At 43.3% G+C, this 16857-nt stretch overlaps 1 protein-coding gene and 1 long non-coding RNA gene across 2 annotated transcripts in view; one reads left to right on the top strand and one right to left on the bottom strand.

Moving 5' to 3' along the window:
- The window catches only part of LOC110531978 (interleukin-17 receptor C), an 11801-nt gene extending 5754 nt beyond the window's left edge, over window positions 1-6047 (top strand). Inside the window, exons 13-17 of the mRNA XM_021615531.3 lie at window positions 1287-1438; window positions 1523-1591; window positions 1690-1741; window positions 1843-1950; window positions 2261-6047. Coding sequence (XP_021471206.2) covers window positions 1287-1438; window positions 1523-1591; window positions 1690-1741; window positions 1843-1950; window positions 2261-3114 — 1235 coding nt within the window. The 3' untranslated portion in view covers window positions 3115-6047. The remainder of the gene's footprint in view (window positions 1-1286; window positions 1439-1522; window positions 1592-1689; window positions 1742-1842; window positions 1951-2260) is intronic.
- Window positions 6048-10695: 4648 nt separating this feature from the next.
- LOC149980906 (uncharacterized) lies at window positions 10696-11462 on the bottom strand. The gene is made up of 3 exons (XR_016483221.1): window positions 11293-11462; window positions 11021-11143; window positions 10696-10781 (listed from the first exon to the last, which is right to left on the bottom strand). It is a non-coding gene; the product is annotated as an uncharacterized LOC149980906 (long non-coding RNA).
- Window positions 11463-16857: the final 5395 nt, after the last annotated feature.

Consider the following 16857-nt stretch of genomic DNA (forward strand, 5'->3'; position numbering starts at 1 on the left):
ACTGAGTGGCCATACACGACTCCAACACCATCATCAAGTTTGCTGACGACACAATGGTTGTAGGGCCTGATCTCCGACGGCGATGAGACAGCCTATAGGGAGGAGGTCACAGAGACTTGGCAGTGTGGTGCCAGGACAACAACCTCTCCCTCAACGTCAGCAAAACCAAGAAGCTTATCGTGAACTACAGGAGAAGGGTTCGAGAGGTTCAGGTTCCTTGGCGTCCACATCACTAAGGCCTTAACATGGTCCATACACACACCCGCACAGTCGTGAAGAGGGCACGATAGTGCCTCTTCACCCTCAGAAGGCTGAGAAGATTAGGCATGGGCCCTTGGATCCTTAAAATGTTATACAGCTGGGCCCCAGCCTTATGATAAATAGCCATAAGACTGCTAAATGGTTAATTAAATGGTTCATCACTCCAGAGAACGTGTTTCCACTGCTCCAGAGTCCAATGGCGATGAGCTTTACACCACTCCAGCCAACGCTTGGCATTGCGCATGGTGATTTTAGGCTTGTGTGCTGCTGCTCGGCCATGGAAACCCATTTCATGAAACTCCTGACTAACAGTTCTTGTCCTGACATTGTTTCCAGAGGCAGTTTGGAACTCGGTAGTGAGTGTTGCAACTGAGGACAGGCGATTTTTAAGCGCTGTGCGCTTCAGCACTCAGCGGTACTGTTCTGTGAACTTGTGTGTTCTATCACTTTGTGGCTGAGCAGTTGTTGCTCCTAGACGTTTCCACTTCACAATAACAGCATTTACAGTTGACCGGGGCAGCTCTAGCAGGGCAGAAATTTGATGGACTGACTTGTTGGCATCCTATGACAGTGCCACGTTTGAAAGTCACTGAGCTCTTCAGTAAGGCCATTCCACTGCCAATGTTTGTCTATGGAGATTGCATGGCTGTGCTCGATTTAAAAAATATATGTTTTATACACCTGTCAGCAAAGGGTGTGGCTGAAATAGCCTAATCTACTAATTTGAAGGGGTGTCCACATACTTTTGAATATGTAGTTTATCTACCTCAAATTCCTGGTACTGTATATAGTTTAATTCCTCTTGTGTTACTATTTGTATTTATATATATATATATATATATATATATATATATATATATATATATATATATATATATATATATATATATTTTTTTTTTTTCAACTGCATCGTTGGGAAGGGCTCGTAATCAAGCATTTCATTGTAACAGTAAAGTCTACATCCATTCCGCGCATATGACCGATAAAATGTGATTTGAACATCTCTCTCTCCTTCCTTCCCTCAGGTATGTCTAAGTGGGAGGCATATGTTGGTCCTGGTTCACAGAGTCTCCGTGTCTATCTCACTTCCACTATCCCAGCATCCTTTGCTGCTCAACTCTGTGTATGGCAGGACAAGGGATGTGTGTCCAGAGGAGCTATCTACTTAGTAAACATGGTAAGGTAAGAAGACACTGTTACCGTATTATAGAGCTGTAGACACTGGTCCATGCTGTTAAGAGTGCAGTTTTCTGTTGTACAGGGTGGGGGCACCAGAGAGACACAGCTAAACCTGCCCTTATCCTTCCTAACTGAGAGACTATGTGTGCAGGTATGACCTAACTATGAATGTTTTTTGTATTATGTGAAAGGATATCTTACCTTACTTTGACTTTCTTTTCATTTCACGCTCTCTTTAACTCTCTGAAGGTGTGGCGGTCAGATCCTCCACAGTATGGGAGGAGAATACTCTGTCCTGACTGTGAGTTCTCTCTCTCTCTCTCTCTCTCTCTCTCTCTCACACACACACACACACACACACCTTCCAGCACTTATAAGTAGTATCCTCAAATGCCTTCTCAGATTCCCACAGGAGATGGGGTCTCTATGCTGTTGCAGCCTTGACACTTCTGGTTATTGTGGCAATGCTGGGACGCCTCATATACTATGTGACCAAGAATGGAGTCACAGGTCAGTTTTTCTTGTACTGTACATAGACCTTTGTAGCCCCTTCTTGTGTCCTCAGTCATATTATATTAACAATGTTTGCAATATTATGTACTGTTTTTGACCTACTTGTCTGCTCTCTTTGTATCACCTTATCCTTCAAACCTAATTTAATCCACATTTGATTTGATCCCAAAGGCTTAATGGCCATCAGTGAAATAATAGAGAAATCAAGCAATAACTTACAATCATTTCCAATTATTTTTTTGTCTCATCCCTGTATCCCTCTCCTTTGTGTGTGTGTCTGCCTCGCCCCTACTCTCGCTCTCTGCAGGTTGGCTGTTCATCCAGAGGCCTGTGTTGTTGGTGTGTTCCTCAGAGCTGTCAACCCATGTGTCTCCCGTGTGTGCTTTGGCCTCCATTCTACAGGGAGAGCTGTGTGCTGACGTGCGCATGGCTCTGTGGGCCCAGATCTCCAATGGGGATGGTCCTGGGGCTATGGAGAGGTCTGGGGCTGGTGTGGCTGAGCTGGGCCCTGTGCCCTGGATGTATGGACAGTGGGAGGCAGTCAGAGAGGCAGGAGGCCGGGTGCTGATCATATGGAGCCCAGAGGCTAAGGAGTCCTACAAGAGCTGGAGAGAAGAGCGAGATGGAGGGAATAGGAGAGATGAGAAAAAGATAGGAGGGAGTAAAGGAGAGGAGATGCGACAAGGGGAGAGTGGAGGAGAGGAGCTGAAAGGACTTGAGTTAACAAGAGATATACAGGAGCAAGCAGGAATGGAGAAAGGAGTGGAATGGAAAGAGGAAGGTAGGAGCGGAGAGGAGGAGAGGGAGCCCTCCTCAGTGACGGGGCCGGTGTTCAGGGCTGCCCTGTCCTGTCTGCAGGGGGCACTACAGGGGACAGGCAAGAGCCACGGCTTTGCCCTTGTCTACTTCCAGGACCTCTGTCACAGCCGAGACATCCCCAAAGACCTCAGAGGTGTCCCGCGCTACTGCCTGCCTCTGGATTTTGGGGGACTGATACGAGAGCTGGGCGGGATGGCTAGAGGAAGGAACAATGTGATTGGCAGCTGGCACTGCTGGCTCAGACTCCTCTCCAAAACATTGTCGCTTTGGTTGGCACGACAACTAACTCACAAGGTGAGTTGCCACGGACGCACCCACAGGAAGAAGAGGGTCCAAAACTGAAATTGTCGCAGAAAGTGAGGTCAGAGAGGACACTAAGCAGGCATGTGTCGCCACTGTCAACCAATTAAGAGAGGACAGAGCCAAGCACTTTGCAGGAGGAGTCACTCAGCGGGCCACCGTGGTGATGAGGCAGGGCATCTCAGGTTTGACCTTTTATACAGGCCAGTTTTTTTTTGTTGTCATGACTGTAACATGAGACATGGGTGGTGTAGTGACCCAAACAGAGACAACGAACATTTATGCCTATCAAGTCAATAGGGGGTAACACTTCACCACTAAGATACCTTACCACTTGATTCGCTAAGCTAAGTAAATATGGTCGTCTGGGTACATCCCACATAGGGCCACAGTTTGTTCTTTGTGTACTGAGTGCACTGTTTGAACCTGACCATGAAGCCGCACACATCAGCCTTACCGTTGTGGGTTTGCCTGAACAAAGGAGACACCTTAATCTGGGGAATATCTCCTACAAAATCAACCACCCTCTGTTAATACAACAAGATTTAAATTCACTACATTACTCTGAACAATCTTGCCTAATTATTTTGTTTTGATTATATGTGATTTTTGACATAATATAGTGAAATCAGAACAAGTTGACATGGCAGAGTGCATGGGGGCTGCCACATCAAGCAGCATTAAGGGAAATGTTAAAGAAAAGGAGGCTTGAAGTACAGTTGCCGGGCGCAACACACCAAAGGAAACGGTTCACCCTATCTTCATCTTGGAGAGAAAAATCCTTACAAGGGAGGAGGCCAGAGCTAACCCCCTGAAGGAAGTATAGCTCAACCATAGCATACAGGGAATCCACCCAAGCCACTTGAGGTTGGTACAGAGAGTGCACTCTGGCGTATCTAAGTAAATAGGAGGCAAGGGCAACTCCTTATTGGAGGAATATATGTCTGTGGAAAGCATGTACTGTTCAAGGAAAACAACCCTGTCAGTCTGAAGTCACGCATGGCCAATCAGAACTCAGTTCAAGGTACAATCAAAGAGCTGCCTGAATCAGCAGATGACAGAGTTTCTGACCAAAGCAGGCTGCAAGACTGGGGAAAGTTATGAAACGCATGATTCGATGCAAGAACCAACTCACTAACTGTTCCAATGGAGAGCGCTTTGTTTACATTGAAGCAGTGCCCCCCAAACCCAGACCGCGCTCTGCAAAGATGGGTCCACACTGGGTCAAAATATTATTAGTGCAATGGACAGCGTCAAGACGAGCCGGAACAAAAGCCTGCTGAGCCCAAAATGCATTCCAGCCACTGAAGAGAACTTGAATTACATAGAGGAGATGTACAGTATAGCTAGTCTGTGCTGGATGACAACGCCTGCCTGAAAGTGGAACAGAGCTATCAGAAACACCCGCAGAATCTGGAGAAATTCAGGCCACTTCTACACCGAACAATAAGGGGGATGAGCCTGGAGAAAACAGTGTGCCAGACCCAACTATACATTCTAATGAGCAGAGAAAGAAGAAGAAATAAAGTAGCAAAAGAATGTGAAGAGAAAAAAATGGAAGTGACAAAAGCAGAGTAAAACAAGAACAACAAGACCTAAGATAGTAAGATGAACAGAAGGCGGTGCAACTCACTTGGGAGGGCAAAAGGAGGGAATCCATCCTTTAATTATCTTATTCCCTCTGTGCTCTGTTCCTCTGTTCTCTACAGGCAAGTAAGAAACCTAGGGAGACTCACACAGTTAAGTCTGGAACAGAAGTCAAAGAAAGAAAATGATGATGAACAGGACCAAAGTCCCCAGATCACAAGTGAAGAACACAAAAAGTCCACCCAGGAAGTATAAAGGTGATAGAACCATCATGGACAATGTGTGATGTAAATACTACCTGAGCTTGATGATCACTAACTCACTGGGCACACCACATAATTTCAACGTGGAAATATGGGTAATATTTGGGTAAGACGTTGATCAATAATATTTCACTGTGCTTCATCTAATACCATAACCAAATTACCTGGATTGCAGTTCAGATTATATTAAAAGTACAGTGTCAATGATCAATGTTGTTTGAGATTTTACACAGATTATTATAGCAATTGTGAAGATCTCCACAGACCTGTGATGACCTTTGCATGCTATCTTGAACATGCACACTTTCTATAATTACACAAGACATTTATAGTTCCAGTAGGCTAACCTCAGAATGTGGCCATGGATCTGTTACTTATTTTAAGGTAGAATAAGTACTGTTACATTAGCCTTATTGCTATATACTGTATTACAAAAGTAAATGGAACTGTCCAAGGTACACATTCTTCAAATGTTGATATTTGGTTGCCAAATGCATTTCAATATCCAGTTTGTCTACAAATTAATAACTTGTTGGATTCACGTCTCCACCTCAACCAAAAATCTAAGTTAAAGAATTGTCACTAGAGCCGTGCGCTGAAAATCCTGGACACATCCTGTACAATGTACTGAGCTTTGAACACTTCATCTGATTTTTCAAATGTGAAGCTTGTCTTCAAGTGTCTCAATGGTCTTTCCCCTGAACCCCCTGCCCTAACAGATGCTGGAGCTGCAAAGGCCTGGAATGTCCACCAGGGAAAACTGCGGGGTCTTTCTACTGCATTGTTTCCCAACAGGCTGCTACTGCTTCAGCAGTGCAATCATGTATGAACTGCCGTGTGTTATCCAACAGACCCATTAAGACTTGTATGTCCAAGTTGTAAATATTACTGCTATGAGATTTGCTTAGGTGCATCTAATTGAAGGCTGGCATTGTGGATATAATTATGATAATGTACAGATGTGATATTTTTATTGATTACATATTTCTTTTCATTAAAGTCTATTTTGGGACGGGTGTGGAAAATGAGCTTGAGCTAGACACACTAGTGCAATGCATCGGACGATTGTTTGTTCATTGTGTCAATGTGTTTGTCCCCATTCAAATAAACTAAACTATTATTGTATGAAACTGAATGTCCTTGATGTGTACCCTCACCACAGGTGAGGGTACACTTCATCACTCTGATGAAAGTATGTGATATCTTTGGGCACTAACTATACATACAAAGTGTTGTTTTACCCAAGTCTCCACTTGACTGACAGAACCTTTCTGGAATATGTAGTTCTACTGAAGTGCACAGCATCAACCTGCCCCATCTTGAGCCAGCACATGTCCATCTAACTGGTTGGCAGTAGAACTGCCTGGGTATGCACAGTGCCATAGAGATATACAATGTCTGGGTATAGAGACCACTCCTACATTGTAATGAGCTCAACTGGACCGGGATAGGTCAGCTCCAATGAGCTTGTATGGACTGTACTGTAACCTAAGGTATATGAGAAATAAGACACCTTAGTGACTCATTCTCTGGTCCAATGATGACATGGTCTTAGTTTAATATTTAAATTATTCAAGACTTTGTTTTCAGAATATTTCACTTTGCAGTATGTAGTTATCAACTATCACACCCTGATCTGTTTCACCTGTCTGTGTGCTTGTCTCCACCCCCCCTCCACGTGTCGCCCATCTTGCCCATTATCCCTTGTGTATTTATACCTGTGTTCTCTGTCTGTTGCCAGTTTGTCAAGTCAACCAGTGTCAACCCGGCTCCCCGGTATTGTCTCGGGCAGAAGGTATGGCTATCCACCCAGGATCTGCCCCCAGGTGTAATCCCGCAAACTCTCCCCCTGGTTTATGGGCCCTTTCTCCACCTCCAAGGTTATTAGCCCCTCTGCTGATCATCTTCTGTTGCTCCGTACCCTTCGTAACTTCTAAAGGATCGGCGTCCCTTCAACAGGACAGTTGTAAATCATGCAGTCATGTCAAGATCGCAGATTTGAGAGAAACAACAAATATCAAGACTTCACTATATCATTAGGGGTGTAGTATATCCTATAGGACCATATTTGGTCAGAGTGATGCCTTCATGGCATGCCGACGACACGGGCAGTCATCTCTTGAACTTTGTCAACTAAGCACCAATCGGGGTCAAACAAAGCTAGCTAGATAGCCAATAAGCTGGGCTTTACAGGAGTATCCAGAAACCATGTATGTCTTAAAATGTAGTTACTAACCTTGTACGACAGCATGCCTTTTCATTTTGGACAAATTATAAGGATATTCACAGTTATGAAAACTGGTTGTTTTGCAAATGTTGAACTTATATGGCCACTAATACTTGGAAAGCTAAATCAAAGTCCAAGTATACAGATTTGACAATATTCTTACATAAAAATATAATATGAATGCAAATGGCTCCTTCACGATTTTCCCAAATGTACCTGGGGACTTCAGTCTTGCAGTTCACTCATACTTCAAGTTATCCATCAAACTTTGCACATACACTGCTGCCATGTTGTGGACACTATCGGAATTACAACCAGAGTGATGGCTAGAACTGTGCCCTTTCTCTTGCATTTCGAAGATGGTGGTAGAAAAATACTTTTTTTTTCTTATTTTCTTCTACAATATCTATTGTGTTATTCTACTACATTCAATTCACATTTCCACAAACTTAAGTTTGTTCCCTTTCAAATGGTACCAAGAATATGCATATCCTTGCTTCAGTTCCTGAGCTACAGGCAGTTAGATTTGGGTATGTCATTTGGGAAAAAATTGGGGAAAAAAAGGAAGTTATGCCTAAACATCCCACCTTTCATGTGTCCAGAGCCAAACCTATTTCTCACAGCCCTTTGTCTACTGTTTCCAGGCCCACCCCCTCTACACTGTCTCGGTGAGGCGTCTCCTGAAGGTTCGACCTCTGGGCAGGGGGTTCTAGTACCTGGTTGACTGGGAGGGTTATGGCCCGGAGGAGAGGTGCTGGGTCCCCGCCAGGGACATCCTGGACCCAGGCCTCATCAGGGTGTCGACGTTGAAAAAACACGATCATCCAGGTATACACCCAGGTAGGACACCAGGTGACACCCCTAGAGGGGGGTACTGTCACACCCTGATCTGTTTCACCTGTCTGTGTGCTTGTCTCCACCCCCCTCCAGGTGTCGCCCATCTTCCCCATTATCCCCTGTGTATTTATACCTGTTCTGTTTGTCTGTTTGTGAAGTTTCGAATGGGGGGTCGTTTTGCTAAAATCCATTTTATGTTTTTAGTCATGAGTAATTAACTGATCTTTAGGTTCCCTTTGTGTGCATATATAACGTTTATAGATCTGACTTCCATTAGACTAAATTACAAAATATATTGTTTGGAGTGACTTAAGTTGATGAGACCGATACAAGACTAGTGGCATTCATGGAAAGTGTTTAAAAAATGGGGACATAGCATAAAGTGGTTTCTGTGAGAATTACAGGAGGGGAGCGCTTAACCCTGGGGGGGTCGTTTATCCCCAAGCCACCCTACCATAAGACAACTGTTCTAACCAGAGAAGTAAGTAATGTTTGCAATTATATGCAGTAAACAGAGGCGGGGGGGGGGGGGGGGGGGCATGCAAACACACAGACAAGCTTTAGTTCACTTGTGCGCACCATGCACAGTAATTTGTCTTATCTAGTAAGAGGCTGTCAGAAAGAAAACATCACAATGAACCTTAACCTGCTCTTTCTGCATTAACCACACTTCTGATCTAGTCTTTATTTACCTAGGCAAGACAGTTAAGAACTCATTCTTATTTACAATGACAGCCTATCCCTGCCAAACCAGGACAGAGCTGGGCCAATTGTGCACCACCCTCCCAATCACAGCTGGATGTGATTCAGCCTGGATTTTAACCAGGGACTGTAGTGACACCTCTAGCACTGAAATGCAGTGCCTTAATCCGCTGCACCACTCAGGAGCCCAGTCTGGTGCCTGTGCATTAAGTCTGGTGCCTGTGCATTAAGTCTGGTGTCTGTGCATTAAGTCAACACTGGTAAGATGCTTGATCCGTTTGAGTGAACAGATTACTGTTTTTATTGACATGCTGTAGCGCAGTCTGTACTGTAGAACAGAGTTTACCAAACTCCATCCTGCCTGGTCTGCATGTTGTAGGAAATCAATCTCTCTGTGCTCTCTCTGACTGCAGTGTAAAAGTTGAGACCATTTAAAGAAAGTATAGTGCATTATAAACCAAATTACACTGAACAAAAATATAAATGCAACATGTAAAGTGTTGGTGAGCTGAAATACAAAATCCCAGAAATGTCCACATGTACAAAAAGCTTATTTCTCCAAAATTGGTTTACATCCCTGTAAATTTAGCATTTCTCCTTTGCCAAGATAATCCATCCACCTGACAGGTGTGGCATATCAAGAAGCTTATTAAACAGCATGATCATTACACAGGTGCACCTTGTGCCGGGGACAATAACAGGCCACTTTAAAATGCTGACTGCAGGAATGTCCTATCAGGCGTGGGGGTGCTGAGGAGTATTTCTATCCATAATAAAACCCTTTTGTGGGGAATGCATTCTTATTGGCTGGGCCTGGCTCCCCAGTGGTTAGATTAGGTTCTAATACATTTATTTCAATTGACTGATTTCCTTATATGAACTGTAACTCAGTAAAATATTAATTGTGATATCTCTCTCAGATGTTGCCCTTCCTGCCATGAAAGGTCCTGTGAATGTTAGGTGGTTGGAGCTTAGTGTTTCTGTGTTGACACGACTGCAAACCCTGCCTACAAGTCCAGGTCTTATTCACAATCAAAGGTAACCCGTACAGCTTCAACCATTCAGCTGCAGAAAACTCTCTCTCGTCCTAGACACTGTGATTAGTCCAGGAAACCCTAGCCTTGATACATTGTGGGAGGCAATAAGCCTGCCCAGGGAGACTACACTGTGATGCATTGTACCGCAGTCCTTAACCATAACACTACCACTACTTTTAACAGGACTCACGTTAACTTCAACAGGACGTCACTGTGCCTGCGACTTGTGTGTCTGCTGTTCTCAGCACATGACATGGTGTTGCTGTTTCTGCAGTCCCAGATCAGCATGAGGACCAGTAAGTGTCTGCTGACCACAGTGACAAAGATTACAACTCTAAGCAGAAGTAAGTGGGTGAAAGGAGTGCCCTAGGGATGCTGAACAGGTAAGAAGACATATTGTGCCAAAAGAGAACACACACACATTAATTGGGGGAACCGTATACGGTCAAGTAAAATAAATGATGGTCTCACTGTGTTTGCTAACTTCATATTAACTGAATGTCTTTCAACCTTTTGACTGTGTTTTGCACTTTCTCATGGTGAAGTACAATTCTTGCTCTGCTGTCTCCTACTGTATGTGTTCCAGAAGTTTCTGTAATATTGTGTTACAGCTACCCACACATCATTGATTGCTGCAAGAACATGACATTTACATTGGAACCATTCAGCTCTGGGGGACCAGAACTCTCCTGAAGTAAATTCTATCTATCACCTGTCATTGAACTGTTGTCTATTAAAATATGATGGTTATTTGGGGGAACTTTAGAGTTGTTTAGTGGACAGGACATATAGCCCAATATGTAATAGTTTGTTTGATTCCTGCAGATGTGGCTAGTCTTATTGCTGGCGCCAGAACCATATGGCAGTCCAGTCAAGGTCTATACATTATCTTCCTCAGGGACCACCACAATCCCCTCCTTTACAAAACGCTAAGAATAATATACATCATACATTTCAACAACAACTGTACTGTAGGCTATGCATTTTATTCATCAGATCATGTATTTTGATGACCACGCTCTCCTCTATTTCTGTCTCAAAGGTTGTTCCCCAAACCTAGGTGTTGAGAAAGAATGTGAGGGTGAGTCACTATCATTTGAAATTGCAATCATTTTCATTAGTGCACTGTTCTCTACACCCGCACTGAGCCTGCTTTAGTTTTATGCCACCATTTTAAACCCCTGATTGGCTGACATCTGACTGATTTATGTCTCAGTGCCCAAGCTCCAAGCTGTGATTGATGAGAAGAGAGGTGTGGCTGTGCTCCTATTAAACAGTTCTAACAAAACACTGACCAGGATGAGTCAGATGCACAACCACTGTAGCTCCCTTCAGTGACCACAAGCACAACCGTTCCTTGATTTTAACTGGCGGCTTTATTCTGTGGTTTTAGTCAGAATTATCACCTTCCGTGAGAACTATAAAGTAAATGAAAAATACAGTTAAGCACACTCTTACAACCTTATCTTACGAGTAACTTATTAGCTTGGTATAACTCTGAAGTACTTACATACATAACAGTTTAACCGACAGTATCATATTAAACACATGAATAAAGGAAAAATACCTCATTGGCTGCTTATTACAGAAGGGAGGAAATCAAACTTCACACGTATTATTCCTGGCATGAATTCACACTTCATCCCAACATACACGCTGCAACCTTTATGAACTACACCCAATGACATGAAAACTTAGCTAATGCAGCGAAGGATTGCCTTCCCTCCAAAAGTGTGTTGCTACAATAAGGATCCCCGTTACAACAGTATTAGCTACGTAGTTCCGCTTGTCTTATTTCCCCTGCACAGCAGACACGTAAACAATTCAAACAAAAGACAGTCTAACTGTCAGTTACAACCACAAACACACCGGGTGGACAGCCACTCTCCACGGACATTGGGTAATGCCAACCGTGTGAAAAGTTGACTTACCCATTACCTTTAATAGTGTATATAATAATATATGCCATTTAGCAGACTTTTTTTTCCAAAGGGAAAGGGAGATACCTAGGGATACCTGTACAACTGAATGCATTCAACTAAAATGTGTCTTACGCATTTTAAAAAGCGACTCCCAGTAGTGCATGCGCAGGTTTTCGTATGGGTGGCCCAAGCAGGAATCAAACCCTTGACTTTGGCATTGCTAAACCACAGATGAATATCTGGTGTTTTCTGATCACTGACAGTGTGTTTGTGTTTGGATGTGTCTTTTTTCAGAAAAGAGGAGGGTTCATCAATGTGAACCCCCATCCTGCTTTGTGTGTTCAAGTAAAGTGTTTTCTTTCCCTTCACACTTGTCCAATGACTATTGGGCAGCATGCACTGTATAAAAAAAATGTGAGCCTGTATTTGCTCTGAAATGTAAGTGCAAGTGTTTGTCTGACACTGTACTGCTTCTTGTTGTCTAGATGAAAGTACAGGGGATGGATACAAAGCTGGATCCCTTAATATGTCCATTTGCAAGTACGAATTTCACCCCTGAGGGTCAATTTATCTATAATGATTATCTGGTCACCTCCAAAATTACTGGCACCCTTGATAAAGATGTAAAAAAAATATATAAAAAAATAATACAAATCGAGCTATATTATATGTTCACATTTTATGTGTGCTTGAGGTCATTGTCTTGCTGAAACCACAAGTTCTTCCTGGTAGAGCATTGTCTTGCTGAAACCACAAGTTCTTCCTGGTAGAGCATTATCTTGCTGAAACCACAAGTTCTTCCTGGTAGAGGCAAAATGTTCTGGTACTTGGTAGACTTCATGAAGCTGTTTACTTTTTTATTTTTTAATATTTTTTTCACCTTTATTTAACCAGGTAGGCAAGTTGAGAACAAGTTCTCATTTACAATTGCGACCTGGTCAAGATAAAGCAAAGCAGTTCGACACATACAACGACACAGAGTTACACATGGAGTAAAACAAACATACAGTCAATAATACAGTATAAACAAGTCTATATATGATGTGAGCAAATGAGGCGAGATAAGGGAGGTAAAGGCAAAAAAAAGGCCATGGTGGCAAAGTAAGTATAATATAGCAAGAAAAACACTGGAATTGTAGATTTGCAGTGGAAGAATGTGCAAAGTAGAAATAAAAATAATGGTGTGCAAAGGAGCTAAATAAATAAATACAGTAGGGAAAGAGGTAGTTGTTTGGGCTAAATTATAGGTGGGCTATGTACAGGTGCAGTAATCTGTGAGCTGCTCTGACAGTTGGTGCTTAAAGCTAGTGAGGGAGATAAGTGTTTCCAGTTTCAGAGATTTTTGTAGTTCGTTCCAGTCATTGGCAGCAGAGAACTGGAAGGAGAGGCGGCCAAAGAAATAATTGGTTTTGGGGGTGACCAGAGAGATATACCTGCTGGAGCGCGTGCTACAGGTGGGTGATGCTATGGTGACCAGCGAGCTGAGAAAAGGGGGGACTTTACCTAGCAGGGTCTTGTAGATGACATGGAGCCAGTGGGTTTGGTGACGAGTATGAAGCGAGGGCCAGCCAACGAGAGCGTACAGGTCGCAATGGTGGGTAGTATATGGGGCTTTGGTGACAAAACGGATTGCACTGTGATAGACTGCATCCAATTTGTTGAGTAGGATATTGGAGGCTATTTTCTAAATGACATCACTGAAGTCGAGGATTGGTAGGATGGTCAGTTTTACAAGGGTATGTTTGGCAGCATGAGTGAAGGATGCTTTGTTGCGAAATAGGAAGCCAATTCTAGATTTAATTTTGGATTGGAGATGTTTGATGTGGGTCTGGAAGGAGAGTTTACAGTCTAACCAGACACCTAGGTATTTGTAGTTGTCCACGTATTCTAAGTCAGAGCCGTCCAGAGTAGTGATGTTGGACAGGCGGGCAGGTGCAGGCAGTGATCGGTTGAAGAGCATGCATTTAACTTGTATTTAAGAGCAATTGGAGGCCACAGAAGGAGAGTTGTATGGCATTGAAGCTTGCCTGGAGGGTTGTTAACAGTGTCCAAAGAAGGGCCAGAAGTATACCGAATGGTGTCGTCTGCGTAGAGGTGGATCAGAGACTCACCAGCAGCAAGAGCGACGACATTGATGTATACAGAGAGGAGAGACCTTAACAAAGGCCCCATGACCAGTGGAAGCAAAATAGCCCCATAACATCAAAGATACACCACTATATTTTACTGTAGGTATGAGGTTATTTTTGGCATATGCATCCTTTGTCGACGAAAAACACAACGCTGGTTTGCGTGGTTAAAGACCCCTATTTTCATCTCATCTGATCATAGCACCCGGATCCAATCCAATGCCATTTCGCTAACTCCAGACATTTTACATACGTTGGTTGCTCTCAATAAAGGATATTTTCTGGCAAACCTGGAGACTTGGTGACCCCCAAGATGTGACCAAATTCTGTAATTCTCCAACTGTTGCCTTCAATTTTCCGTTGCCTCCCAAACCATCTTCCTCCATGTGCGTGTGGACAAGATACACTTACCAGCAAGTAAGATACACTTACCAGCAACAAGTTTATCACTGTTCAAGTGGTTATACACTTTATAATACTTGCCCTAATAGTGGTATAATTAAACAATAAGCTGAGGGGGTGTGCTATATGGTCAATATACCACAGCTAAGCGCTGTTCTTATGCCCGACACAACGCAGAAGACCTGGATACAGCCCTTAGCCGTGGTATATTGGCAATATCTCAAACTCCCAATGAGTTGCTTAATTATACTTCTTACCATTTATTAAGGCAATAATTAAAAAGTGTAAAACCACTTGAACAGTGGTAAACTGCTGGTAAGTGTATATTGTCCCCACGCACAGTGCTATTATAAATTGGTTACCAATTGAATGAGTAAAAATAAATGTTTTGTCATACCCGTGGTATACGGTCTAGCCAATCAGCATTCAGGGCTCGGACCATCCAGTTTATAATTATTGTTTTAGTAATTTTTTGGTACCAATTGCCTGATTTTATGAAGGTCAACAACCATTTGTGTCCTTTTGTTTGAGTTCTTTACCTTTCCCCATGGTGATGGATGACAAATGGATTTAGTGTGTTACTTAATTTTTATGCCCTAGTGAAACAGGAAGGCCATGGAAGGCCACATTACAGTTCCTTAAGCTGAGACGACCTTTACAAAGTAGAATGTTCATGCAGATTTATTATTTTATTTTTTTTATCTTTAGGGGTGTATCCTTATATCCTTCCTGTTTGGCCCTGTCCGGGGGTGTCCTCAAATGGGGCCACAGTGTCTCCTGACCCCTCCTGTCTCAGCCTCCAGTATTTATGCTGCAGTAGTTTGTGTCGGGGGGCTAGGGTCAGTTTGTTATATCTGGAGTACTTCTCCTGTCCTATTCGGTGTCCTGTGTGAATTTAAGTGTGCTCTCTCTAATTCTCTCTTTCTCTCTTTCTTTCTCTCTCTCGGAGGACCTGAGCCCTAGGACCATGCCTCAGGACTACCTGACATGATGACTCCTTGCTGTCCCCAGTCCCACCTGGCCATGCTGCTGCTCCAGTTTCAACTGTTCTGCATTATTATTATTATTATTATTATTATTATTATTATTATTGGACCATGCTGGTCACTTATGAACATTTGAACATCTTGGCCATGTTCTGTTATAATCTCCACCCGGCACAGCCAGAAGAGGACTGGCCACCCCACATAGCCTGGTTCCTCTCTAGGTTTCTTTCTAGGTTTTGGCCTTTCTAGGGAGTTTTTCCTAGCCACCGTGCTTCTACACCTGCATTGCTTGCTGTTTGGGGGTTTTAGGCTGGGTTTCTGTACAGCACTTTGAGATATCAGCTGATGTACGAAGGGCTATATAAATAAATTTGATTTGATTTTGGGTGCCAATCATTTTGACACTTTTTTGGGGGGGGATTACTTTTTAAACAATGTGCAATTGTATTATAAAATCATGTACTTTCCCAATTTTTTTGCATACAATATAACTTAGAATTTGTATTACTTCATTTTATACAGTATTTCTGTTGCTCATCTTTATCAAGGGTTCCAATACATTTGGAGGTGACTGTATTAATTCAACTGACACATTAATAATATTGTATATCAGTGTCGATAGTATAGACCAGGTTATCTCATTGGTTAATCTCTGTCTCTCTAACACGCAGCGTAGAGATTAATGCTCTATTAGCTAGAAAGATATTTGGCAGAAATAATGGAGTCTGTGGAGGGGTGTCGTTCTCCATATTTGGATGTCTTCAGCGCTTCACTCACTTGCATTCTGTGAACTATCTGCAGTGCTGCGCCGCGCCGGTGAATACTTCACCCTGGTGCAGTTTGAGTCTCTGCCCCTCCGGCCTCCTGGTGGCGGCCGCCCCCTGCCTGAGCTCTACAGGGGGCTGCCGCTCTTCAGCCTCCCCTCCCAGAGCCTGGGCTTCCTGACTGAACTGGCTTTGGGGCGAAGTAGTGGAGCAGCCTCATGGCCACTGGCAGGGGGGCACAGGGCAGCCTCACGGGTACTTGCTGGGGGGCTGAGAGGGTTTGCGGGGGGTTCAGCAGTGTTACAAGCCGCCACAGGACTGTGTTGGTGCAGGGGTGGAGGACCCCTGGGAGTCTGTGCCTCTGGAGCCGTGTCTCAGTACCCCACCGTCTAGTCCTGACACCAAGACCAGCAGGATAGTCTGAGAGGACATGAGAGGCTAGGAAGGAACCAGGGGCTTTTGCTACAGGACGGTAACTGTGGCACTTATACAGTATACTATAATCAGATACTGGACATAAGGACTTGCGGAGATGGTGGCTTGTTGAAACTGTATCTCATCATGCACTTGTAGAGCTACTCTACAAAGTTGAGCATGACTTGTAAATATTGTAAGTGATTCACTTTTGTGCTCCTGAAACACTACTGTCAACCCCAGCTTGGTGCTCATTCCTGAACTGTAAATGTGTGACATTGTTGTACTCAACCATTATCTTAATTTCAAAATATTATATGGTTAAAGTTTTTTTTAGTTTACTAAGTGATTTGTTAAGTTGTTTAACGCCAGTGTTGGGGAGTAGTGAACTACATGTAGTTCAACTACTAATTAAACAACATTTTGTCATAGCTTGGTGGTAGTTTAACTAAATCTAAATCTCGGCAGTGTTTTCAGTAGTTTATTACTTTTTTTATTAGCTAATTTCTTGCTCA

The sequence above is a fragment of the Oncorhynchus mykiss genome, chromosome 9, assembly GCF_057628025.1.
Source record: "Oncorhynchus mykiss isolate SJ-2025 chromosome 9, ASM5762802v1, whole genome shotgun sequence".
NCBI classification, from domain to species: domain Eukaryota; kingdom Metazoa; phylum Chordata; class Actinopteri; order Salmoniformes; family Salmonidae; genus Oncorhynchus; species Oncorhynchus mykiss.